The sequence below is a fragment of the Pavona decussata genome, unplaced genomic scaffold (genome assembly GCF_977016875.1).
Source record: "Pavona decussata unplaced genomic scaffold, jaPavDecu1.1 SCAFFOLD_69, whole genome shotgun sequence".
In the NCBI taxonomy this organism is placed as follows: Eukaryota; Metazoa; Cnidaria; class Anthozoa; order Scleractinia; family Agariciidae; genus Pavona; species Pavona decussata.
In genome coordinates, this window is record NW_028145488.1 from 2,783,296 (window position 1) to 2,808,915 (window position 25,620).

At 39.2% G+C, this 25,620-nt stretch overlaps 3 protein-coding genes across 6 annotated transcripts in view; all 3 read right to left on the reverse strand.

Moving 5' to 3' along the window:
• Nucleotides 1–25,620, reverse strand: part of LOC146477775 (uncharacterized) — a 291,187-nt gene that overhangs the window by 90,900 nt on the left and 174,667 nt on the right. For 3 of the 4 annotated variants that reach the window (XM_085113157.1, XM_085113156.1, XM_085113154.1), the window contains 2 exons: nt 15,755–15,877; nt 9,271–14,601 (listed from right to left, as the gene is read on the reverse strand). The exons of the other annotated variant lie outside the window; for it this stretch is intronic. In XM_085113157.1, coding sequence (XP_084969283.1) covers nt 9,953–14,601; nt 15,755–15,877 — 4,772 coding nt within the window. In that variant the 3' untranslated portion in view covers nt 9,271–9,952. Of the gene's footprint in view, nt 1–9,270; nt 14,602–15,754; nt 15,878–25,620 lie in introns of those variants that run through there. 4 annotated transcript variants of the gene reach the window in all.
• Nucleotides 19,266–22,414, reverse strand: LOC146477782 (OTU domain-containing protein DDB_G0284757-like). Its single transcript, XM_085113072.1, has 3 exons — nt 22,164–22,414; nt 21,145–21,406; nt 19,266–19,414 (listed from the first exon to the last, which is right to left on the reverse strand). The coding sequence occupies exons 1-3, from the start codon at nt 22,383–22,385 to the stop codon at nt 19,266–19,268; spliced, it is 633 nt and encodes a 210-aa protein (XP_084969198.1). The 5' UTR covers nt 22,386–22,414.
• Nucleotides 22,764–25,614, reverse strand: LOC146477783 (uncharacterized). Its single transcript, XM_085113073.1, has 4 exons — nt 25,549–25,614; nt 23,594–24,824; nt 22,958–23,050; nt 22,764–22,822 (listed from the first exon to the last, which is right to left on the reverse strand). The coding sequence occupies exons 1-4, from the start codon at nt 25,612–25,614 to the stop codon at nt 22,764–22,766; spliced, it is 1,449 nt and encodes a 482-aa protein (XP_084969199.1).

Here is a 25,620-nt window from a genome sequence, read left to right on the forward strand (position 1 = left end):
TCTTTAGAATTTATTTTTAATCTTTTTTTTTTTTCAGAAAGCAAGGTATTAGGAAGTAAAAAAGAGGACAAGGATTCACTTACTGAGAAACAGTTCAAGTTCTGAGCATTTTGTAGATTTACGACCTAGGAAATTAAGTCCTTAAATGTTGCTGAAAATATCGGAACACACGGTTACAATGCGCCCGAGATATCGTGCTCAAAAGTTCATTCAGTTCGAGAAATTTCCGTATTAGAGAAAAACAGTCTTAAAGATAAGGGAACAGATTCTAGACAGCTTATCCGTCGCTCATTACCCTAAAACTGTTGTCAAATTCAAGTTGCCACGCTATAACACAAGCCAAACGGTAATTTGGTGCAAAACCATCGTTTCTGTAAGATTTGGGTCATGTTTTGTCGGTTAAAACTCGGACCTCAGGACTATCTCCTCAGTCAGGTGTTTCTCCACAGTAGTACCAGATGTCATTTTCAGACAGGCGGAGTGGGGGGGGGGGGGGGGGATAGTGTTCTTATTCACGCTTGTTTGTGAGCATTTAATAAATGTAACAAATTGTTGCCGTATGGAATAAGTCGCAAACTGCTGATGAGATTTCTTAAATCTCGCTGCTTTGATGCTGGAAATCGAGTGAGATCATTTAAAGACAATTTTGATATTAAAAAAAAAATGACTTTCCAACCTAACTTAACCTTTTTTGAGTGGAAGACCACCTTAAATCAGTAACCATTTGGTTTTCTAAAGTACTCGTTACGATCCCCGTCGTGACTGCTTAGATCCCTTATCTGATCTACCCGGCCCTGATACATTAGTATAACATCTTACCCTGAGTATTACTGGCAGCAACTCCTTCCCCCCCACCCCCCCCCCCCCCCCACAAGAACAAACTAAGGACCAAACAAGAGTGAAATCAAACCCTGCTGAAATTGGGTGGAAATTGAGAATACTAAACGAATTTTCCCTGATTTCCGTTGGGTTTGAAACCATGAAAAACTTGGTTTGTGTTTACTTGAGTGGGAATTTTATCTTTATTATAAATGTTGACTTATTCCACAGTAGATGGACGAAAAACTGGGGGACACCCATTTAAACGTGGCGAAGAGGCTAGTGTGAATTAACTAAAAATTCTCCTATCAGAATGCAACAGAAACCCGTCTGTGAGGGTGGCTATGGCGCTCTGAATTGTGAAAATTCCAAGTCTGAATACCTCGGGGTTATGTCAGAACCACGTTTGAGCTCAATGGCTGGGAAGACATTAAATCATATTTCTTACTTTAAATACCTTGGATCTAAGATTTTGGATTCTAAAAAGAGCCGAGTATGTAAAGTTCTCGCCTGGTCAGTCTGTAACAAGTTGGCACCATTTGTCGCTCAAGCTTACTTTAGTGCAGTAGAACTAATACTTATGTATAACTCTACAAAGTTGAACAATAAGTGCTTAACAGCAAAAGGAGCTAAACTAAATATGGATGCCATACTAACCTTCTTCCTGGAGTTCAAAACTCATCTTAGACGCAGCACGTTTCCCACCTAGCAACAACTCCTAAGTCCAGGGGCCAGTTTCTCGAAATTCCCGGTAACTTACCGGGCGCGATATGTGTTTTTGGTGATAAATGTTTCTTAAAAGAAGTCAATTTTTATTAGCTTTGAATACTAAATTTTAGAATCTTATAATTCTATGAAAACATTGGCCAAGTACCATGTCTGTAATCACTGTGTTACCGGCGAAAAAACATTTAAAAATATACTTACCGGGCCCGGTAAGTTACCGGGACTTTCGAGAAACGGGACCCTGGTTAAAAGGCGACTAGGTATCAGATCTGACGCTCTGAAAATGAAAAAAATTGATAATGATGGTGGTAAGTATTAATTCTAACCCTTGAGAGCTATCAAATACATACAATGTTTCTTCAAAAGCTTCAAAACCCTTTGAGGTAGGAACGGTAGGTGTACAAGTTAGGAACCTTTCATTTCTTTTCAGATACTGTTAAGTAGAGGATAGTCAGCGCATTTTCAGTCGCTTTAGGGACTGTGCTTCAAGGATAGTTTAGTCTTGAAATTGTCGTGTTGTTTCTTTGGACAAGAAACTCAAATTGATATTGTCTCTCTGGCGAGGTGTGTGATTACTGGCGAATAATTTCCGGAGGCAATAAGTGCTTGGCGATGGATGAGTGTCCCATCTACAGTCAACTCCCGCCTTGCAGACACCCCGCTTTTACGGACAAAATTCAGATCCCCGGCGAAAGCTATAGGGGTTTGACTGAAACTGACTCCCGCTATTACGGACTCTCGCTTTTACGGAATAACGGACACTTTCGTGGTACAAACATAACACTTTTATTGTTTTGACTCTCGATAAAGCGGACACCATGCACCATGAACTTCGCATGTAACATAAATTGCAGTCTAATGTTGGTCATTTGTCAAAACGCACTTCGAAAGATTTCTGGAATATTTATTTTCGCACCAATCTCTTTAGTGGCTGTTCAACAGCTTATGCCTTTTCCTTCCAGACTCTTTAGGAGAGACCAAGCTCTCATCCTTCATTCCCAATGACTGCTTAGAAGATTCGCTACTGTTGATAAGCTGGTCAAGTCTTATAAGATATTTTGGGTCGCCACGTAACTCATAACTAACTGGAATCTCAAGCCCCAGGCCGCCACCTCTGTTGATCCCCACACCCTGCTATTATGGACTGTCGCTATTACGGACACTAACCGACGTCCCGAGGGTGTCCGCTACAACGAGAGTTGACTACACAGGACAGCAGTAATGCTCCGAGTTTCTTCATGGTACAAAAACTGAATTAACTCATATTCAAGCGTTTCAGCAGAAAAAATGCGAAAATGTCAAAAAATCGTTTTCTTCAGGTTTCAAAAAAGAATGAGACACAAACAAAACCAACATAACTTGAGTTTGACCAGAAAGCTTCAATGATGAATTTTTGCACAGTTGAATCTCAATAACTTGAACCAAGAAAATAATCAGACCACTCATTATAGCGACATGAAAAGTTTGAATTAGCTGCGGTTGAATTATGTAAAAGCCGAAAGCAGGAGAAATTGCATATAGTTCGAGGTTTTGGGGATTCTAGTTACCAATTTTGTACTATAGGAAGTTTACGTTGGCCAAAGTTGAATTCTGCGAGAGAGCGAAGGGCAACTCCATTTGCAACAAAAAATTTTTTGAAGGTATTAAGAGAAAATCTTTTTCTTCTGTTAACCATTTTGCAATTTTGTTAATTTAAAGACAGAGGCGCAGGAAAAGTTGGTGCAGTCAGCAAATTGTGCGCAGACTAGCGCCCGTACCCTGGAATAGAGGGCAAGTATTAACATTACTGGTGCTAAGGCCGGGCAACAAGATCAAACGATCTACGAGTATCAACATTAGAGTTAAGGCGCGTGTCCGGCACAGTGATCCACGTTCTTTGCCGTCGCAGTGCTCCGCTTGTCGCTATTGCACCAATAAAAAGGTCTGTTAATACAAGGGTCCATGTCCGAGCACCATTTCAGGGCCCTCAGATTAAACGATCTACGAGTATCAACATTAGAGTCAAGGCCCGCGCCCGGCACAGTGATCCACGTTCTTTACCGTTGCAGTGCTCCGCTTGTCGCCATTGCAGCAATAAAAAGGTCCGTTAGTATAAGGGTCCATGTCCGAGCACCATTTCAGGTCAACAAGATCAAACGGTGCACAGGTACTTCCAATTCATATTTTCCAAAAAAAAAAAAAATAGACCATTTCCGAATTGCTTTGAACCTCATTATGAAAGCGAGGCTGAAGGCATATGAAAAGTTTTGCTCTTACCCTCGCTTTCATATTGACCTTCACAGCAACTCGGAAATGGCCAATTCATTTTCAAGTGCTTTCCTTTAATACGAAACAGGACTTGCTTCAGCTTTGGCTCCAATCAATGGTTTTTAACCTTGTCGTCAAACCGAATCAACGTTTTACAAAAAACAATAAACAAATCAGAATTCGAAATGTTCCATAAACTAAAAGAGGCGCGGGATATTCCTGTGGCTTGGTTTCATTTCTAATCGATGGAGAAAAGGGTGCGACTTTATTTTAACCAATCAGAGCGCAACAAAGGAAAACCTATACAAACGAATAAAAACTTGCAATGGAAAATTAACAAATTTACCACCAAAACCAAAAGTGTATCACATGTTGTCCTCGCTGGGTGTCCATTCATCTCTTTTAAGGTTCATTCCAAGCTGGCACATGGAGAAAATGCGCCCTGGATGATGAATTTCGTATCGTCATCATCTCCCTGCTGTGAAATGTGTTGGTATTGTAAGTGATAGATCAAACACAAGGAAGAGTGTTTCATACGATTTTCAAACAACGAGAAGTGCGCCTCGCTTTTTTAGCCAACTGTTCGAGATGTGTAGAAATCGCATCAAACACTCTTTCGTGTGTTGCATATAACGTCTCAAACCATTAATAGTTTATAAAGACATTCAAAGCAACCGTTCACCAAATTTTATGATAATTACGATCACATTTCCAAATCTCTTTCACTGTAGTGATTTCCATCCCTTTCTCTACATGAATTATTAATGAGTTTGAAAAGGACAAATTCTATGTTGATCTCTGTAAATCAAACAGCAGATATATACAAATTCCTTCAATTGATGATATTCTTTGTTCCCTTCGCTTATGTTTTGGTGGACCAATTGGTGTTTTAGGAACATTTCACGTTGATCTGTAAATCAAATACAGATACCATACTCAAGCATTTAAACTTCAAATGGTTTAATAATATTCTAATATTACATTTTACTCCGAATTCGTTTCTCGGAGTCAATTTCATATTCGTCTCTTGTAATCTACTTGGTAAAATACACTTGGCACAAAACATTCAACCCTGCAATTGCGTTACAAGGATTATAGAAAAAGACAAAATCTTATGAATTTGTGTCTACTGGTTCTAAAATGTTGAATCTGCTTTAACTTTCAAGTTCATTAATGTCTATGCACAATTAAGGTACCAGATGTACCCTACGTTTGAAATAAGTAAGGCTGTAACATTTGTTATCTACCTAACTACAAAACCTACACCATGTCTTTGATTTTTAGAGCATGACATACTATGAAATAATGTTCTCATTAGTTAAACTTTACTTAATGAAAACAATAACATTTGACAAGAAACAATTTCATGCCGTACCTGAATTACAGGAGATTTAACAGCGCAAGGATTATAGAAAAAAGACAAAACCTTCTCGATTTGTGTCTTCTGGTTCTAAAATGTTAAATCTGCCTTGATCTTCATTAACGTCTATGTACAATTGAGGTACCAGATTGAGACACCCCAAGTTTGAAATATGTACGGCTGTACAATTACTGTCTACTTAACTACAAAACTTATACCATGTCTCTGATATAATGTTCTCATTTGTTTCACTTAATAAAACCAAGAACATTTGGTACGAAACAATTTCATGCCGTACCTTAATTACAGGAGATTTAACAGCACCATGATTATACAAAAACGACAAAACCTTCTCGATTTGTGCCCTCTGATTCTAAAATGTTAAATCTGCCTTGATCTTCAAGTTCATTAATGTCTATGAACAACTGAAGCACCAGATTGAGGCACCCCAAGTTTGAAATATGTACGGCTGTACATTTGCTGTCTACCTAACTAAAAAACTTATACCATGTCTCTGATATAATGTACTCATTTGTTACACTTAATAAAACCAATGAAATTTGGCACGAAACAATTTCATGCCGTACCTGAATTGTAGGAGATTTAACAGTACAAGGATAATAGAAAAAAGACAAAACCTTCTCGATTTGTGTCTTCCGATTCTAGAGATGTTAAATCTGCCTTCACGTCTACATACAATTGAGGTACCAAATGCACCCTGTTCGAAATATGCACGGCTGTACATTTGCTGTCTACCTAACTACAAAAGTTATACCATGTCTTTGGTTTGTACAGCACGACATAGCATGAAATAATGTTCTTGTTGGTTACACTTGATGAAAACAATAACATTTGGCAAGAAACAATTTTTCCCCGTACTTGAATTACAGGAGATTTGTCAGTACAAGGATCATAGAAAGAAGACAAAACCTTCTCGATTTGTGTCTTCTGATTCTAAAATGTTAAAATACAATTCAGCTGCTCTGACGTTCACGGTCTTCAAGAGCTATTTACATTACTTACACTTAAAAGGTAATTCCTTCAACAAACCGATCCATTTGGGAATCATGAGACGAGAGAAACCGCACAGTCACCCCAACAACAAATTCACATTATTACCATGACAACGGACTTTCATTCTCAATTAATAGAGTGTTTTCACATGACGTCACGGCGGCCATGTTGGTGTCCCAAAACAAAGAAATGGCGGCCATGTTGGTGTCCCAAACTAAACCTCTGGGAATTGAACTCTATTTTTATGCAAATACTTTCTTTTGTTTCAGTAAACCAATATGGCGGGTAGTCACGTGAATGAAAACACTCTATACTTTGGTAGTCTGCAGGTAACAGTGAGCCGACACCAGCTTCACATGCGATACGATATTCGTGGGGTATTTACCGATACTTGGCACTTTTTTGATTTCGATACTGTGACGTCTTTGCTCCAGACTTGTATTAAGACGTCATTACCGTCGGTAGAATCCAGGCTTAAACGAGTAGAGAATGCTCAAAGTGCTGTGCTGCTAAGAGAACAGTAAAATTCTTCCGCAAAAAAAGATTATGCTTGAGAGCAGTAAGAATTAAAATTCCTCAAATGTTATGTGGAATACACATCACGCTTCTTTGAAGTTGTCACTTTAACGGCATCGAAACAAAACCTGTGCCGTTCACAAGTATCGATACTTGAACACTCCCAGGTATCGTCTATGTGGCATCAATATCGACTCACCCTTACGCTGCAGACTTCAGACTGAGCCTTGTGCGCAATTAGAAACGGCCAGGGTAACAGTACAAGGTATGTGCACAATAAAACAACAACATAACCATGCATTTGCATTACATGCCACATGTTGGGATCGACAGGAAGAGAAGCATCTCTGCGGGGAACTTTGATAGATTCTAAATATACAATGACACTTTTCAAGAAAACCGTGAACTCTTCCACTTCCACAGCAATGCTGTACAAGGTGGTTCTACCTTTTGAGTCTGTGGGTGAAATCCTAAAGTGTGACCATTCAACTGAAAGCTACTGAGCAGTACTTTCTTGTGGTGCTGTTTATTATGCTGTACAAGGTGGTTTTAACTTTCGAGTCCTGTGGATGGAATCCTAAAGTGTGACCATTCAAATGAAAGCTACTGAGCAGTACTTTCCTGTGGTGCTGTAGCTGCCGAGGTGGTTCCAGGTTTTGAGTCTGTAGATGAAATTCCTCACATGTGACCAATCAATCAAAGCTACTAAACACCACTTTACCGTGGTGTTCTTCCATGTCTTCTGTTTAATAAATTAAATTTTAGGATTTTCTTAAATTTGAGTTTTAGATGCTCTTAGGAGTGAAACTCAGACTCGAGCCGAGTTTAATTTTCTAAATATCCACACGATTGTGTCTAACACGTTGATCTCCTTTGCACTTGCCTCACATCTAATAGCAAATGTTTAATCAGATTTTATCTCGGACTGCATTTTATACCCAGCCTCCAACTTTTCAAAACTAACCTGCTTTCGTCACGGTGTACAGAATTTTCCCCAAATGCTCGAACCTCTTACATCACTTACTACACAAAAAATGAAGAATTTGGCTTGGTGTCTGGTTGAAAGGATCATTGATAACTCTTAATCTGACAAGATTTCATTCCACTTCTGGGTCATTAATCAAGCAAGCGCGGCCACCAGTGGTAAATACAAACTAACGTATTTTGAGCTAAGAAATGGAGCTGCCTTGAGACGAAGGCTTATGCAGGGATTCCCTTCAATCAATCTACATTATCGTATCGTATCGTATCTTTGTTTAACGATAATTCCCTGCATAAGCTCAATTACAAGCTAGTTCCAGGTCAACAAGTCCAAAATTAAACTACTCAACAAAAGGAGCGCCGTTACCTTTGACTAACACAATTAACACAGAGGCAAATTTGAAGATAAGAGACAGTTAACCCTTTAAGCCCCTATGGAGATCAGTAGCGTTGTCCTCCTTGAAATACCGTAAACTCCCGCTTATAAGCCTTGGGCTAATACAACTTCGTAAGAGGTTTTAGATGGCCTTATAAAGGGAGGGGCTTATATCCGAGGGGGCTTATAACCGGAATAAAAAAACCGTTTCTAAACGAGCTATAGTAGTGTTGATGGAAATGTTTTTCATTTACTGGTTTTTATTTAAGCTTTAAAACTTCAATATTTGGAACAAAATTAAAACCAAAAACACGAACGAAACTAGACGCCGGCTTACAGGGAGATGGGCCTATAACCAGGAGGGCTTATAAGCGGAGGGAGGGAGGGGGGGGGGGGGCTGAGAGGCTTATAAGCGGCACTTTACGGTATCGGTAAAACATCAAACACGCAGATCACGAGAATATAGCAAATGGTCACTGAAAGATAAACTGATTTTGAACAATTTCTCCCAACTAATACCACAACAAATATGAAGACGCCAATAACGAGAATTTGCGGTTTGATATTAGGACTTTTAAAAAGGCTTCACCATTCAACTTCACTTTAACAAGTAGCTGTTTCGTTAAACATTGTCAAAAACTCACAGTAGGAATTTAGAATTGGTTCGTGTTTAGCACGCGTGCGGGAAGTTTGGAAAGTAAAAGATAACTTTAAAGGCCCGTTTACACATGCAATTTTGTCGCGCGCAAGTTGCAGTTTCAAATCGCACGCGTAAACTAGCGGCCATTTTATCGCTCATTTGTCACTGTGATATTGCAGGAGGTTCGAACATGTTTTAAACGTAACACAATTTTGCACGATTTCTTGATAAAAGTACAGCGTTGAAAACACACTAAAAACACATTGGTTTAAAAGCACGATTTGAAGTTGAAGCTTTGCGCCAGAAAAATTGTTGTGAAATGTCACACAAATCGCTTGTGTAAAAGGGCCTTAAAAGTTCGCCGATAGCAACCCTGGTTTGTCGAGTACGCTTAAAACTTTTCAAGTGTCCATAAAACGATAGACGCACAGCTGAAAGGATGAAACAGACGCGGTTTGGTACGGAGGCAAGTGGTGGAACGGGGAAAACGTCGTCTGGTTACTCACACAAATTCTTTCGTAACAAAACTAATAGAAAACGGTATAAAAATCAAACAAGAGGTAAGGAGAAAATCTAAAACCGTCAGAGCGTTCTAAACTTCCTTTTCTAAATATCTCATTTCCTTTCATCCAAGAAACCGGCGTACTTTGGCGCCGTTTTGAAAATCACTTCGACTGGTTTTAGAGTTAAGTTCAAGTAAAATTCGATGCATTGGATCGCTATCGTCCAACAAAGTTTTGCGTCTTTAATTAACATACTACAGCAAAAAGACGGCTTTTGGCAATGGTAAAAAAAAAAAAAAAGGTTTTCGATAATACGAAATTTTCCCTGGAAAACTACCGTTACCCTAGCTTCTATTATTATAAACTTGTTTACCTTAGAGAATCCGATAGATACAATCTGTAGTTTGTTTTGTTCTTGGTGAGCTCCTTACTAGCATAGCACCACAGTGGGCTTTGAATCATTCATGCTGCTAGTTGTCATTTCGTTTTCTTATAAAGAGCGACTAGAATTCAATACAATCCAAAGATTTATGTATTGTGTGGACGAAATTTACGTGCTCCAAAATCGTTTCCCTTCTTTCCGGTACTTCAAGAAAGTTTTCTTCTTCATTAGCGACCGAGAACAAATTTTCTTAGCTGAATGTAACTTGCACGTGTTATCATGATTGTATGAATGCAGCGCATGCGTCGATCGAGTTATGGATACACCCCTACGTTATTGAATTTGATTGGGTAAATTTACTTTCATTTTGCTCACGGAGTGGTAGGTTTTAGCACACATCTTCCTCTCCATACAGGCTTACCGTTAAACTTAGAGAAGTTAATGATTTACAGTCTGCAAAACACTTGCTAAGATCACATCCAAGGCCTCTACTTGTAGCACTGTGGTCGTTGATTGTCAAACTCAGAGTAGTTAATGTGTCACTTTTAGCCAGATTATTGCACAGTTCCAGTAATTCATCTTCTCTTAACTCACTGTAGCTATTGATTGTAAGACTGAGAGTTGTTAATGACTCATTTCTGGCCAAACCATCACCCAGATGCTTCATCCAGCCTCCAGCCGTGTTACTGCAGTTGTTGATTGTAAGACTGACAGTAGTTAATGACTTATTTCTAGCCAAACTGTCACGCAGCCAAAGAATCCTGACTTCGTCCGTTTCACTGTAGTTGTTGATTGTAAGAGTGAGTGTATGTAATGACTCGTTTAACGCCAAACCACGACCCAGATCCTCTATCCAGGTTCCATCCGGCTTACCGTAGTCGTTGATTGTAGGAGTGAGTATATGTAATGACCTCGTTGCCAAACCATGACCCAGATTCTGTATATGGTATTCACCCGTTCCTCTGTAGTTGTTGATTGTAAGAGTGAGTGTATGTAATGAGTTATTTGACGCCAAACCATGACCCAGATCCTGTAGCCAGTATTCAACCTTGTCACTGCAGTTGTTGATTGTAAGAGTGAGTGTATGTAATGACGTGTTTGACTCCAAACCACGACCCAGTGTCCAGTATCCACCCGTGCCACTGTAGTTGCTGATTGTAAGAGTTAGTGTATGTAATGCCTCGTTTGACGCCAAACCAAGATCCACCCTATGTATCCGGACGTCACCAGCGTCACTGTAGTTGTTGATTGTAAGAGTGAGTGTATGTAATGACGTGTTTGACGCCAAACCATCACCCAGATCATATATCCAGACGTCACCAGCGTCACTGTGGTTGCTGATTGTAAGAGTGAGTGTATGTAATGACGTGTTTGACGCCAAACCATCACCCAGATTATGTATCCAGACGTCACCAGCGTCACTGTAGTTGTTGATTGTAAGAGTGAGTGTATGTAATGACGTGTTTGACCCCAAACCATGACCCAGATCATGTATCCTGACTTCACCAGCGTCACTGTAGTTGTTGATTGTAAGAGTGAGTGTATGTAATGACTTGTTTGACGCCAAACCATGACCCAGATCATGTATCCAGACGTCACCAGCGTCACTGTAGTTGTTGATTGTAAGAGTGAGTGTATGTAATGACTTGTTTGACGCCAAACCATGACCCAGATCATGTATCCAGACGTCACCAGCGTCACTGTAGTTGTTGATTGTAAGAGTGAGTGTATGTAATGACGTGTTTGACGCCAAACCATGACCCTGATCATGTATCCTGACTTCACCAGCGTCACTGTAGTTGTTGATTGTAAGAGTGAGTGTATGTAATGACTTGTTTGACGCCAAACCATGACCCAGATCATATATCCTGACTTCACCACAGCCACTGTAGTTGTTGATTGTAAGAGTGAGTGTATGTAATGACTCGTTTGACGCCAAAGCAAGATCCACATCATGTATCCGGACGGCACCCGCGTAACTGTAGTTACGCGGATCCAGTATCCAGTACCAACCGTCACTGTGGTTGTTGATTGTAAGAATGAGTGTACGTAATGACGTGTTTGACGCCAAACCATCACACAGAACTAGCCAAAGGAAAGAACTGTCGCTAACGTGGCTGTTGGAATATAATGTAAGAGTAAGAGCGAGTGTAGCTAAGGAGGTGTTTTTCAACACCACTGCAAGCAGACGTTGCATCCACCCTACGTTCTCGCCAGGATGGTTTTCGATTGTAAGAGCAAGTGTTGTTAATGACGTGCTGTCTCTTAAACCGTCATTCAGACCCTGAGCCCAGTCATCACTCTCGCCACTGATTGTGAGACTAAGTTCACTTGTTCCAGTATTCTTCACTTTACTGAATACTGAAGGTAATAACGAGGGATTATAAATACAGAAATCAAGGCCACAGGGAGAACAGTCTGATATCAAGTCACGGACAATCACCTTTAAGTTCGCATTGTGACTGGCACCTGAAAACTGCTCAATAGCAGCCTTCCCGTCAGTGGTTAATTCTCCCCAAATGTTGAAAGTAACGAGGTGTACGCAGTTTTCTATTTTCAGGTAGCTAATAAGACTGCTTGCAACATCATCAGGTAGGTTTCCGTGAATGTTAAGAGTAAGTCGATACGGTGTGGACTTCACCAAGAGTCTCCCGACAGCTTCTATAACTTCATAGCTCAACTCAGCCCAGACGTTTAATGTCTGTTCTAAATTGACACTGTTCTTAGCCAAAACAGGAGTAAGACAAGCGACCTTAGCAGCTGCAAGGTTTCCACTGGTATTCGGATAGAAAGTGCACGACTGCTTTGCTTTGTTTGCTGAAATTATACCTTTGACAACATTAGCCCAGTTGTCAGGGAGTTCACCAAAAATTTTTACTTCTAAAGTATTCAAAGAGTAATTTTGCATGAAACCTCTTTCTAGGAAGACGATGTCTGATTCACTCACCCTTCCAAAAACAACCAAAGTAAAAGATTTCAAAAAGGCTTGTTCTAAAAGTCCTTCACAAAGGGCTGCAGCCAACGAATCTTGCATGTCTCCAAAAATAGTGATGACAACTGTGGTCAACGATGTGTTGACTAAAACTGTTTTCAAAGCCTTCACTGCAGTGTAACTTAATGAACCGTAAATCTTGAGGACAACTGACTTCAGTGGTGTATCCGCTGACAATCCTTTTTCAAGAGCTCTGGCCCAAGCCTCGCCCCACTCACCAAACAGTTCAAACGTCACGGAAGTCAAGGTGTTGCTTGCAGCCAAACTGTCACCAATAATATCAGCTACGTCACAAGGGAGGCTTTGAAAAGTTCTAAGAGTAACTGACATTAAAGTCGAGTTTTGAGATAGTCCATCGTAAAAGGCATCTCCGAGTGCTTCTAATCTGGAAACAAACAAACTCTGTAGTTTTGGACAGGATTTCAGGTAATCAAAAGCAGAATTTGCGTCTTTTAAATTTAAATCTCCACCATCTTCATCACAACACACAGATAAATCAACAGGATGCCGTAATTGTGAAAAGTTCCGGCAGTATTTTGCAACCTCAAAAAAACTAGAATAAGAATGGCGGCCTTTTCTGCCCACTTCCACAGTCAAAGGGAAAGGAATGAAGGAAAAAAGAGCCATCGCCACTTCTTCAGCATTTCCACTTTCACTAAAACTTTCAGTATAAAACGTTCCCACCTCCGTTTTGCACTTGAGCCAGTCCCAGTTGCCACTCTTCAGCTTTTTACCAATCTGTTTGAAAAGGATGCTCGTTTCCTTACCCAGTATACCAGATAGAAACAGAAACACTTGACGGTATTTTCCTACAATATGGTTACGGAAGCGTAACTTAAACTCTTTTAAGATATTGACGTCTTTCTTCAATAACAGAAATGCCAGGTATGCTGCGGCCAAGTATTCGACAAATGTTTTGTGAAAGAAGTGGTATTCGTGCTGTGGATTGATCTTTTTCAGACTGGCTTCCTTGAAAACGAGACCCGACATGCGAGCTGCCAGATCTGGATACATCTCTTCAAATTTTGCAAGTTCTCCTTCAAGAAAAGAAAGACGATCTTCTAACAGGCATTTCCAAGCTAACTCTCCCAGTGCAAGTAAACTCTGTTCAAATTTCTTCTCAAGAGCCTCGTCATCCTGGGGAGCTTCCAAATAATTTTTTGCACAGAATCTTCGTAAAATGCATCGAACAATGATCTGATAAAGTTCAGTACGGCGAGATGGAAGTTTTCCCTCATAGTCCTCAAAAACAACACAGAGAAGGAGCAAATTCAATGGATTGCTTGGTAGAGCATGGAGGAAAGAGTTTTCCTGGATTGCTTTAATAAGCCTCTCTCCTTTTGACAAATGCTCAGGCCCCAAATGATTAAAATGTTTTCTGATGTACTCTAAAGCATCTGCATCTGTAAATCCTTCAATTTGCAAAAGAACGTCAAAATCAACCTTCTGTCGTATCTGAATTCCTCTTTCTTGGCGAGATGTGGCCAACACATAACAAAATGGCAAAATTTTTTTATGAAGCAATTTATCCACATCAGGTTTTAACTTTTCAGGTAGCTCATCCAGACCATCCAAAATCAATAAAACTTTTCCATGGTAGTGGAACTCTTTAATATAACCTATAAGCTCTTTCCTGAGCTTTTCATCTTCTGGTAGAAGTTGTTCATTAATGGCATCCAAGACGTCCCCATCAATGTCCCTGCATTTCAACAGTAGCACGATTTCAAACTCGGGAAAGGAATGCTCTTTAGGGATTTTCCCATTTGCCCAGTCATACGCGATTTTAAGACAAAATGTTGTCTTCCCGATACCAGGGCTTCCTTCTACCAGTACGGTTACATCATCTGGGGCTACAAAGATGTCATACATGTCCACTTCATCGAGTCCTAGCTGGAAATTGGTTTTCCTTCTTGAAACGATTTTCAGTCTTGTGTAAACATCTTCAATGGGTAGCTTCAAGGTGTTCTCCCAAAGGAGTGGTTTCAAAAGCGACCGCTTTTTGTACGTATCTTTGAGAAAATTGACAACTAAAGCCAGACCTGGACCTACAGAAAAACAACAAATAGTATGTTAGCCAAGGGCTGCCATTTTGCTCCAGACTTAAGGTGTCACCTACCACTTTAAAAAGCGCTATATTTCATGTAGTTCACTAGGTATCTGTGTCTGTGTGTGCTACATTTTTCCAAATACAATCGAGCCTCTGCACAAAGACACACCCCCTAAAAGCTCCTAAATGTACCTACTTTACTCACATACGCGCAGCAGACACCACAGGTAAATGGACACCAAAACCCATTTCCGGGACCATTTTGAGAGAAAATAACCTCCCTTAACAGACAGAAGGAGAGAAAGGCTCAATTGTTGCCGCTCTCTCATATCCAGTATAATAACCAATGGCTGGTAATCGAGATAAAAGATTTATAAAGACAAGCTGTTAGAATTTACTGGCGTCAACGGGCAAGAGAGCTTTCAACTGCAACTTTTTAAAATGCATTAGAGACAGCTTGAGACATTGAAGAAACTTTAACTCGTTACAACTGTTCAGATGGGCATGTAGTATTCTCAACAACACCAGAACACCGGAACATCCCGGAACACGCCGAAAACCCGGAACACCCACCAAGAAAACCTGGAACACCTTCCAGAAAACCTGGAAGCGGTAGCTTGAGAAGGCTTCAGAGGAGAAATTGGAAGTTGAAGTCAGAAAACTGGATTTCCTCTAGGGAAAGCAAAATTTTATTATTCTTTAGGCTCAAGCATCAACCGGGACATTCTCTCTAACTGTTCTCCATATGTTCCTTATACAACTAGTTAGGGGAATTTGTTTAAAAATCAAGTCATTTTTCTTAGTTGATCAGTCTATCAATCTCAAGACTTATTAGTTTTATCAAATACTGAAACTGTAAGGAGAATTGAGATGCTGATCATGCTTTTGGGGTTTAAAGGGTTCAACTTGATCCACTAAAGAAGCAGAACATTATGATTCATGCACTGCAGCGCTAATCTACGGAAACTGTGAAAGGTTTCAACATAAGAAAGAGAAGGTGAACTTGGTAACTTATAATTTGAAGACCTATTTTTATCAAATGAATAATGAAAAATTTCAACATTATCATTAAAGGGTCAACTAACTGTTTCAGTTATCACATAAATCTTAATTATATTAGTACAGTATAGCTCAGGTAGTAACTTCATTACCTTGCCCATCATAATCAGTCCTATCTTGCCTTGGCTGCTTGGGAGGTCCTCTTTCAGGAAACGATAAAGACCTTTTATTCTGCTTTATTGAACTTGACTCGCTTTGTGACAAACCTACTGTACCTGAAAATACCAGAAAAAGTGGCAGTGTAAGGACCACTGGAACGGTTAAGTTTCAGGGGCAGATAGTTGGCTAAGGAGGAAGTCAAACCGGGTAAGTCCACAAGAACAAACAAGCGAGACCCAGGAAGCTACTCTTAACCAACCATTTCCAAAACTTATTGAAATCCTTGTCTCTGATTGGCCACAAAAATAACAGGGTCTAACCTCTTTCGTGTTACTTTCGAGACTTGTTATACAAAACTGTTGACCAGCAGACTATGCTGGTTGCCTGTTCACCAACACTTGTCTGGATCGTGCAAGGGAGTTTCCTTGTGAAGAGTTTGACTAAAAAGGGGACCCACAAAATGAAGAATTCCTAAAATTTACATGTAGCATGTTTGCAAGCCAAACTTAAAACACACCAACTGGGAAAAACACCAGACTGTGGACTAATCGAAGGTAAATTCATAAACTCCAGAGTACCATAATGTCTGAGTTCATGCAAATCGTTCTCGGTTGTGTTAGCAGAAATATCTGTTCTTGTCTTCTTGCCGCCAGTGTATACTCAAAAAGGCGTTTGCTCTTAATATATAGTCACAGAGCTTAGTCACAGCCTACACAGACAATTCACAAAGCAGACAACATGGCTCAGAGAAAAGCATTAGTGTATGGGCACTGTAAAAAATTATATTTTCAAAGTAAAACAATTTTTATAGTCAAAAATAAGGATTTTACTTGTAAACCGACACTTAAAAGTCCTTTTTTAGTTTTATAAAATTAATGACATGTGACAGTTGTTGGAATTATACAAATGCTTCCAGTTACGTTCTGTTCCACTTCTCAGATGAGTTTGAGGGGCTGCAGGGAAAGGAAGCTGACTGTAACCGGCTACTGAAGACTGACTTCCACCAGAAATTATACCTTTAGATGAGAAAATTGAAAATATTGTAACAATGCTGCACATCACATTAAAATGGCATTTAGAGTTTAAGTCAGTAACTGGATTTACTCCTGGGAAAGCATAATTTTGTTTCTCTTTAGGTTCCAGTATTGTATAAGCACAATTTCCTAACTGTTCCTTATACAACTAGTTGGAAGAATTTGTTTAAACATCAAGTCAATTTTCTTAGTTGATCAGTCCATTCATTCTCGTGACTTATTAGTTTGATCAAATAGTGAAAACTGTCAGGAGAAATGAGATGTTGATCATGGTTTTTGGTTTAAAGGGTTAAGTTTAAGATGCAGATCTTGCTATTTGTACCACTGGGCTAATCTACGGAAACTGCCAAAAGTTTAACATAAAAAAAGAGAAGGTGACAATTTGGTCACTTGGAAGACAGACCTATTTTTATCAAAATTTTTAATGAATAATGGAATGATAATTGTTACAACATTGTCATTAAAGGTTGAGAAGATAAACAACAAAGAGTTCAACAAAGAGTTCAACTGTCTGTTTCAGTTATCACATAAATTTTAACTCAAGTAGTAACTTAATTACCTTGCCCATAATAATCGGTCCTATCTTGCCTTGGCTGCTTGGGAGGTTCTCTTTCAGGAAATGATAAAGGCCTTTTATTCTGCTTTAGTGAACTTGACTCGCTTTGTGACAAACCTATCGTACCTGAAAATACCAGAAAAAGTGGCAATGTAAGGACCACTGGAATGGTTAAGTTTCAGGGGCAGATAGTTGGCTAAGGAGGATGTCAAAAAGGGTAAGTCCACAAGAACAAACAAGCGAGACCCAGGAAGTTACTCTTAATCACCTTTATGGGCCCAAAATTAAATTTGCGACCAGGCAGTTAATCGAATAAATATGGTACATGATCTAGACAAAGTTGTTTATGGAAGAGATGTTTTTGCCAAATTACCAATCCCATTCAGATCAGAGGGAGCCTGACATTTCAGACCTTGCCCCTTTTGTGCAAATGTCTGGAGACTATGGGCCACAATTCTCCTCCAAACCCCTTAGTTGTGATCATTTCTCCACTTTTATCAATAATGAAAGACCAGGTTAAGTTGGTGGGGTGACACTGGGTTTTGCAGCTGCTTTTTATGGAGAAAGTGACGGCAAAGATTGTAGGAGATTTTAATTTCATCTATGGGAGCCCAGAGTCTTTCTTTCTCTCTCCTAGACCCAGCTCACCTACCTTCAATTCTGCTTCTCAAATGTGTTTGTGAAGCTGCAGGGAAAGGAAGCTGACCGTAACCTGCTACTGAAGACTGACTTCCACCAGAAAAACCAGAAAAACCTTCACAGGGGAAAATTGAAATGACATTGTACATAATATTAATATCATGACATTTTAGAGTGACATACATGTAAGTCAGAGAAATGGACATACACCAGGAAAAGCATAATTTTGTTTTTCCTTAGGTTTCAGTATCAACAGGGTCATTTTCCTAACTGTATGTTCCCATTATCCTCCTTATGCAACTATTTGGGATAATTTATTTAAACATCAAGTCATTTTTACTTAGTTGATCAGTCCACGCATTCTCATGACTTATTAGTTTGATCAAATAGTGGAAACTATAAGGAGAAATAAGAAACTGAATTTTAATTTGCAGATGATACCTAATAGCTTTATAGTAATAATATTGTTATGCGGGATGCCCTGAGGGTAGACAGCGTCAAGTTTTCGGTTGGAGGTAGTCACTAAATGTAATGAATAAATAAATTAAACCTGATATTAAACCCTGTTCTCATAGAGGGAATATTTTTGTCCTCTATTGTTGTCTTTGTCTTCATCAAGAATGGCCCAATCAGAATCCATTATCTGGATAGGGAGGGAGGGGATCCATGGACTCATCCATATCTGTGTGACGTCACATAGCCATTAATCAGTGGAAGGCTTCTTTCACTGACATTGGCAGCCATATTGTTTACATGTTTTAGACTCAGATATGCTGTTTTCAACAACAAAAAAATTTAACCCTTTTGGAGCAGTAAATCGAAAGAATAGCTTCTACGAACTACTCAACCGTTTAAACGGTGGAAATTAAAGAGTTCCTGGCAAGAAAATCACGCTTTATTTGACAGAGAACCACAATGCAGGGAGAAAAGGTCATTCAGATAAGCTTAGACACTCATCACATCATTTTGTCGAACTGATGCCAACGCTACTTGCAATCCACTTCACAGAAAAATTAAATGTTTCATTGTCAATTGTTGTTGAAAGCTGTTTTTCTTTCTGATTTTTGATGAAATGTGGACAATTTGTAATCGTAGACTTTCACTGTACATAACCAGAAAAGAACATGAGTCAGGCCTGGGTTACACTACGTTAGTAGCGTTATGCAAAGATGTACCGAAGGAACATCATGCTATCTTTGTGCAAACTATTCCATTAGCTCAATTGAGACGGGAGCATACAATTCCATTTGCACTTAGTGCTAAACATACACCAACTCATTCCACGTAATCGCCCATAGGCATATTGTTTTGATAAAGTGATTTCTGCCTACCTTCTGTTCCATTTCTCAGATGAGTTTGTGAGGCTGCAGGGAAAAGAAGCTGACTGTAACCTGCTACTGAAGACTGACTTCCACCAGAAATACCTTTAGATAGAAAAAATTGTAATGAACACAATAAATTGTTACAAGGTCACCAGGAAACATGACTTTTTAAAAAATTTTTTCCTGTGTATGTGACATATATACATACTGTGCTGTGATAATTGCTTTAAACATTTTTTAAATCCGTTCTACCTTCTCTTCCACTTCTCAGATGAGTTTGAGAGGCTGCCAAGCTTTTCATCTTGCTCGAGATCTTGAAGGCCAAAAACGCGGCAAGATTAGTGTTGAGATCTTGCCGAGACAACAATTTTGGCAGCAAAAACGCAGAGATTAGTGGCGAGATCTCGGCAAGAGGAAAATCTCTGCAGCAAAAAATGCAGGGAAGAATCCCTGGTGAGATCTCAGCAAATCAAGCATCTTGGTGGCCAAAAATGCAGAAAGATATAAAGATGAGATTTTGGCAAAATGAGAATCTTGGCGGCCAAAAATGTGCCGAGATGTCAACAGATGAGATTGTTCACCACCAAAAAGCAGCAAGATCTCGGTGACCAAATACCTTGTTCACAGCAAGGTTTAGCCTCCCACGCAGACGTTTTTAGGGGTTCGTGAACGCGTGACGAACCACTAAGAAGGTCTGCGTGGGAGGCTAAGCAAGGTTATGACTAAAGACCTCGACAAGATCTTGGGGAGATCACACAGCTGTTCTCTACACAATCGCTATAAATGTCGTCACCAAATATCACTGATGTGCTAATGCATAAGTGTATAACCTGCTTCCATGTTTGTAAGTCAAAAGTAAATTAATTATAGATTTCCTAATTTGATTGCTTTAAATCCAAACATGGCGAAAGATAAAATAAATAATTTAGTGAACAATGAATTCAGAAAAAAAAAAAATAATAATTTGTTAAGATAATTTTTGCTTTTTGATTTTTCCTGCAAGTTAATTATAGGCTGTATATTGTTTTCTGTCAAAACGATGGAAGTCATAGAGTTGCAAATGGAAAGAAGCTCACATTTTCAATTTGCCACAGGTCTCAAGTTACTAGACATAAACAGTAACAAATTCTCAGTTTCGCCTTATATTGAAACACCCTTCTCTACTTTTTGAAATAATTTTTAAGAAAGTTACAACATTTTTCTCTTTTTTTTTTTTCTTGAAATGTAATTTATATTAGTGGTGAAAAAAAAAACCACATGTTTCGGATGAATCTTCATCCATCATCAGTACAAACCTTGTTAGTGGGTGTGAAATGAATACAAAAAGTATAGTACAATTTATTAATAGCTAATTACAACATGACAACAAATATAGAGCAAACAACCAATTACTGTACAACATGGGCATGACAAGAAATAATTATTATACACGTAAATTAAAGTGAAATATAGCTACATGTAATTATATACGGTGCGACGATGACAAAGAAACAGATCAGAAAATACATACTGAGTAGACAAACAAAACTCTAAAGCTGTAATAATACTGATTTAGTTTTGTTTGCCTATTCAGTGTGTATTTCCTGTTCAGTTCCCTTGTCATTAATTGTTAATTACATACTATATTTTTACTTTTCTTGAAAAGGCAGGCCCTTTGAAAACGAATACCAAACGTAAGTTACTACATTATGGCACAAATATGTGATCGTTTTCAAAACTGGTATCTGCTCACCTTTGAACAGGTGTATAAACTTCACTAAATATTGAAGTGATTCATAGTTAAGTAGACAATCTGGTTAGCTGGCATTGTTTTACATATTACGTTCTTCTACCTGGTTTGGGTCGAAGGCTGACATAGTGATGTTCATGCAGGTGTCCCAACACAAGCTGGCTGCTGCTGCTAACATCATGTTCTGGGTGGATAGTTAAGTCATGTGACAGGCTGCTGATCACGTGAATGCATGTTTTAAAGCAGTTTGCTGCAGCATGGAGAATGACGTGGTCACCCCATGTCCCATCTGCTGCCATGTTTCGAAGGTAATGAGGCCAAGACTGATGTCCATGTACAAAGTTAAACAGTTCTGTACCATCTTGCTGCAAGAGAAGAACATATAACAATTAACAAAAAATGTCAAAGTACATTGTGCCACTTCATCTAATGATCAACTGGAGGGCAGAGCTTTTCACTAAATTGACCAGTGCATTGATCCGCAACAAACCAAATTATACCGAAACATGTCAACTGTTCCATAATTTAATTAAGCCAATAAATTATGCATTCAGTTGTTAATAACTGAAGCATTGGATACAACGGAATTTCAGAGCTTTGCTTGGCTTAAAGAATCCACATGATATCAGCCCTTGAGTAATGTACCAACTGTCCAAGAAATAGCAACCATTTTAGAACTGACTTCTGCCTTTTCTTGAAGCAACAATTAAGTTTTATCTTGATAGAGGTATTTTCATCAGTGACACAGGCATATTGTACTCGGAAAAAGAAAATCTGAATTCTTCCCCCTAACAGAATTGAACCTTTGACCTTCCATTTGGATGTTATAGCACTCAGCTACAGGAGACTTGTGGGAGCTAAGACCATTAAACTACAGTACAATCATGCAGTGACAAACATCTACATACTGCTAGGATTTGAATGTGATAACTATTGTGTTTATCATCATGAATTCATAATAGAGGTACATGAACATGTATATTTTTCAGTCAGCCACTTTGGCATACTTGAAAAAAAAGAAACTCCAACTTCTCCCATTTTATTGCTTTGCTAGATTTGTATAGCCATAAAACAAAACCAAACTCACTTGTTCGACATTACCAATAATACAGTGTAACTTACCAGTGTAGGGTTCTCCTTGAGGTATTGGACTATGTGCTGCCTCAATACTTCATGAGAGATTTGGATTCCTTTCACCAGGTCCAGTTGTTCTGATAATGCATAAAACATGCAATTCCCTGCTCCTTCATTATCAGAAATGTCGAATCCTTCGTCTGAAACAATTTTCTTTAACTCCTCTAAAAGTTGTGTCTTACCGATGATCTTGCCCGCATCATGTCGCATTTGCTCAAGACCACGGAGAATTTGTTCAGCTGTCATAACTAAAAAGCAACCAATAAAAGGAATAACAAGACTAGTGTATTTCTGGACAAGAATCCTATAATAATAGTTATAGGGTATACAAGTATCAAAAATCTAAATATTATTTAACAAGGCAAAAAGACATGCACAGGTAACAGTTTTTGCAAATGTTACATGTACATGTTGGCAAATCGTTGTTAGTGATAGTTGTCATTAAAATTAGTAATTCCCACCAACCTTCTCTTCCACGTCTCACATGAGTTTGATAAACTGCAGGGAAAGGAAGCTGACTGTAACCTGCTACTGAAGACTGACTTCCACCAGAAAAACCTGCAGAGGGGAATGAACAATTTTGTAACATTAAGAAGAAATAAGCATCAACAGTGATTTCAGTAAAGAACAATTGCAGAGACAGCAGTCTGCAACATTTACATAAATGCAGGAACAAAGGTCATAAACATACATCAAAAAGCTTACAAATGTTTAATTATATTTGCAGATGCTACCTGATAGATTCCTAATGTAACTGTTTTGATAAAGTGATTCATGCCTACCTTCTGTGCCACTTGTCAGATGAGTTTGAGAGGCTGCAGGGAAAGGAAGCTGACTGTAACCTGCTACTGAAGACTGACTTCCAACAGGGAGACCTACAGAGGACAAAATTGTAATAAGCAAAATTATACAACATAGCATCTTAGGAGTGTAAAGATACACAGTGTTTGAATCAGCAACATCAACATACAGTGATGTACATCATGTATTGGCCTTTATTAGTACATTGTACCCCAGACTACTATCAAAGATCATTGCATTATTATTCTTTACCAATTCAAAGCATGCAATAATATGGGGAAGCTTGTTAACATTCCATTCAACATCCAAGTTGTGAAAATTTGTCTTCTGAGTGGTTACTTCCAAAATCCAACATCCCAGTTGTTTGATCTGATATTAGGACTGTGAAAATTTGACATCAGTGAGTTGTGAGAATGTAACGATGTAAAACTCTGGCATTCAAGTGCAATCCTCCAAAGCTCTGATCACACATGTAAGTCTCATATGTTAAGCCAACAGTAAACTTTTGTCAGTAAACAATACTTGGGAAGCATCTTAACTTAGAAGGGCTTTGTAAATCTGGTCTTTTTATACCACAGGACACATCAGCCATAATTAATGCAACAAAGGAATTTTACCTGAAGTGATGTTCATCATTCTTTGCACAAGTGACCTGCACTGCTCCTCCCAGCTGTAAACCTTTGCATACTCTTCACAGATAGACTTCATTTCCACAAGTCGAACATTTCTTCTTTTCTGACGGACACTCCTGATTGCCTTGGCCCACTCCTTAGGATCTTCTGAATCCACTACACAGTTTGAACCATGAGGCACATTCTTAAGAGCTTCTCCAAGCCCAGAGTTGCCACTTACAAGCACAGGCAGACCAGCAGATAAAGCTTCAAGAGCAGGAAGCCCAAACCCCTCAGATCTTGACGGCATAATAGCAAGATCTACCTCACAAAACTGCTCAGCCAACTGCTCTCTTTCTTTGAAACCACGTACAACAAGTTGATCACGGGAAATGCCTTGCTGGAGCATCATTTCTACTACTTGCTGCTCTCGTCCACTTTGTACTCCGACAACCTTCAGTTTGTAGGGCTGTGGCATGTCTTTCAACTTTGCAATTGCCCGAGCAGCAATGTCATAACCTTTCAGCTGCAAGTCTTCACTGTCACCACTCCCTAGCAATAGAACAGAAAATGTTCTTCTTTCCTTAGAAGCTTGCTTTACATCAGCAAACTCAGAGAAGATGCCTGGGGTGAGGTTGCGAACATTTTGATCTTTCTGAAAGGGACGCAGATATCCTGAGAAAGCTTCCTCCAGCTTGGGTCCAACTGCTACAACTTGATCAGACAATTCACAGAGTTTGACTTCTAACTTGTGCTTTTCCTCTCCTTTAGAAACAGCATCTGCATCATTTTTGAACATTCCAAGTTCTTCAGGGTCAGTATGGACAACCTGAATCCATTTACAATCATGGTGACGTTTTATCAGTTGCACTTGTTTTCCAAGTTGGACTCCATGTCCAATCACACAGTCCACAGCATGATGGGCAGGTAGAGAGGACAACCAAAGATCTGGATGGATACCATGGAGTTTTTCTGCTTGAATGAGACAGACATTGTGACCAGCAGCAATTCTTTTATCCTCTTCACTGCATTCAGGGAGATAGACACTGACTTGCACATCAGGGAACTTTGCCAACTGAATGGCAAGCTCTCTGTTGATGGTTGACACACCTCCTTTAGTTGACCTCCATTCACTGCTTAGAAGAGTCACTCTCAATGTTCTTCTGGAGGACAAACTTGGGGCTTCCTCCTCATGACCTTCCTGTGATGTAGAGGCTATGTTAAGAAAGGAGGGCTCCTAAAAATTTAAATATTAAGACAAATTAATTATTTACTGAAGAGCTGTTATGCAGCTGCGTGTTTCCTTCTCAACTCAATTAGTTAAGGCAAAGGTTTGTAATAAGCAAATAATGATGGACAAATTGAAGGGCTGAGAGCATAACCGACCTATGTCGAATTTTAGCCCAGTTTTCGATTTTGCTCCGATTTGTTGGAATTTTGCTCTCCCTGGTTTTGAAAACATTTCGCAGTTTTACAATCATGGACAAAACTCCTTGAGAAAACCAAACACAAACAGTACAGAAACCACTTGCTTACTATTTCTGCAGACTGCAGACCGCAGACTGCAGACTGCAGACCGCAGACCACAGACTGCAGACCAAAGAAAGAATAAGAATAAAGGTGACGTCATCATCAATAAAGCAACGTCAAAAAAGAAAATTGGAAATCGACGAGGTTGATTTTTCCCGCATAAAGTTACAACAGCCTCGCCCCCAAGTTGCCTTTGGCTGTAAAGGTTCAAAAGAAATGGCTTCGACAGATTCAAGGCACGATTCTTTCTTTTTCTTTTTAAAAGGTTATCGCTGCATGATTATAACAAGTAGCCGACTAATACTTGTCTATTAAGTAATTCTTCAGCAAAGAAAGTTCAGAATGCGTTGGGATATTGACATTCCATTTGTTTGAGCAATTTGTCTGTGGAATGTTAGAGTATACCAGAAATGAACTAAACCACGGAATACCGGAAATAAATCGTTGGCCGTATTTGTGATGTGGAAGGAATCTAAATACTGTGAATGAGAAACCATGTGTAA

Bases quoted from the DNA above. Each gene is read 5' to 3' on its own strand.
- LOC146477783 (XM_085113073.1), bottom strand. From the start codon at position 25,614: ATGGTTTCTCATTCACAGTATTTAGATTCCTTCCACATCACAAATACG. The intron at 24,825-25,548 runs GTATTCCGTGGT...TTAAATTTTTAG, and splicing joins CGGCCAACGATTTATTTCCG to GAGCCCTCCTTTCTTAACAT. The intron at 23,051-23,593 runs GTAAAATTCCTT...TGTCCTCTGTAG, and splicing joins AATGATGAACATCACTTCAG to GTCTCCCTGTTGGAAGTCAG.
- LOC146477782 (XM_085113072.1), bottom strand. From the start codon at position 22,385: ATGCGACATGATGCGGGCAAGATCATCGGTAAGACACAACTTTTAGAG. The intron at 21,407-22,163 runs GTAAGTTACACT...CTTCTCTTGCAG, and splicing joins TCAAGGAGAACCCTACACTG to CAAGATGGTACAGAACTGTT. The intron at 19,415-21,144 runs GTAGAAGAACGT...TTCTATCTAAAG, and splicing joins CAGCCTTCGACCCAAACCAG to GTATTTCTGGTGGAAGTCAG.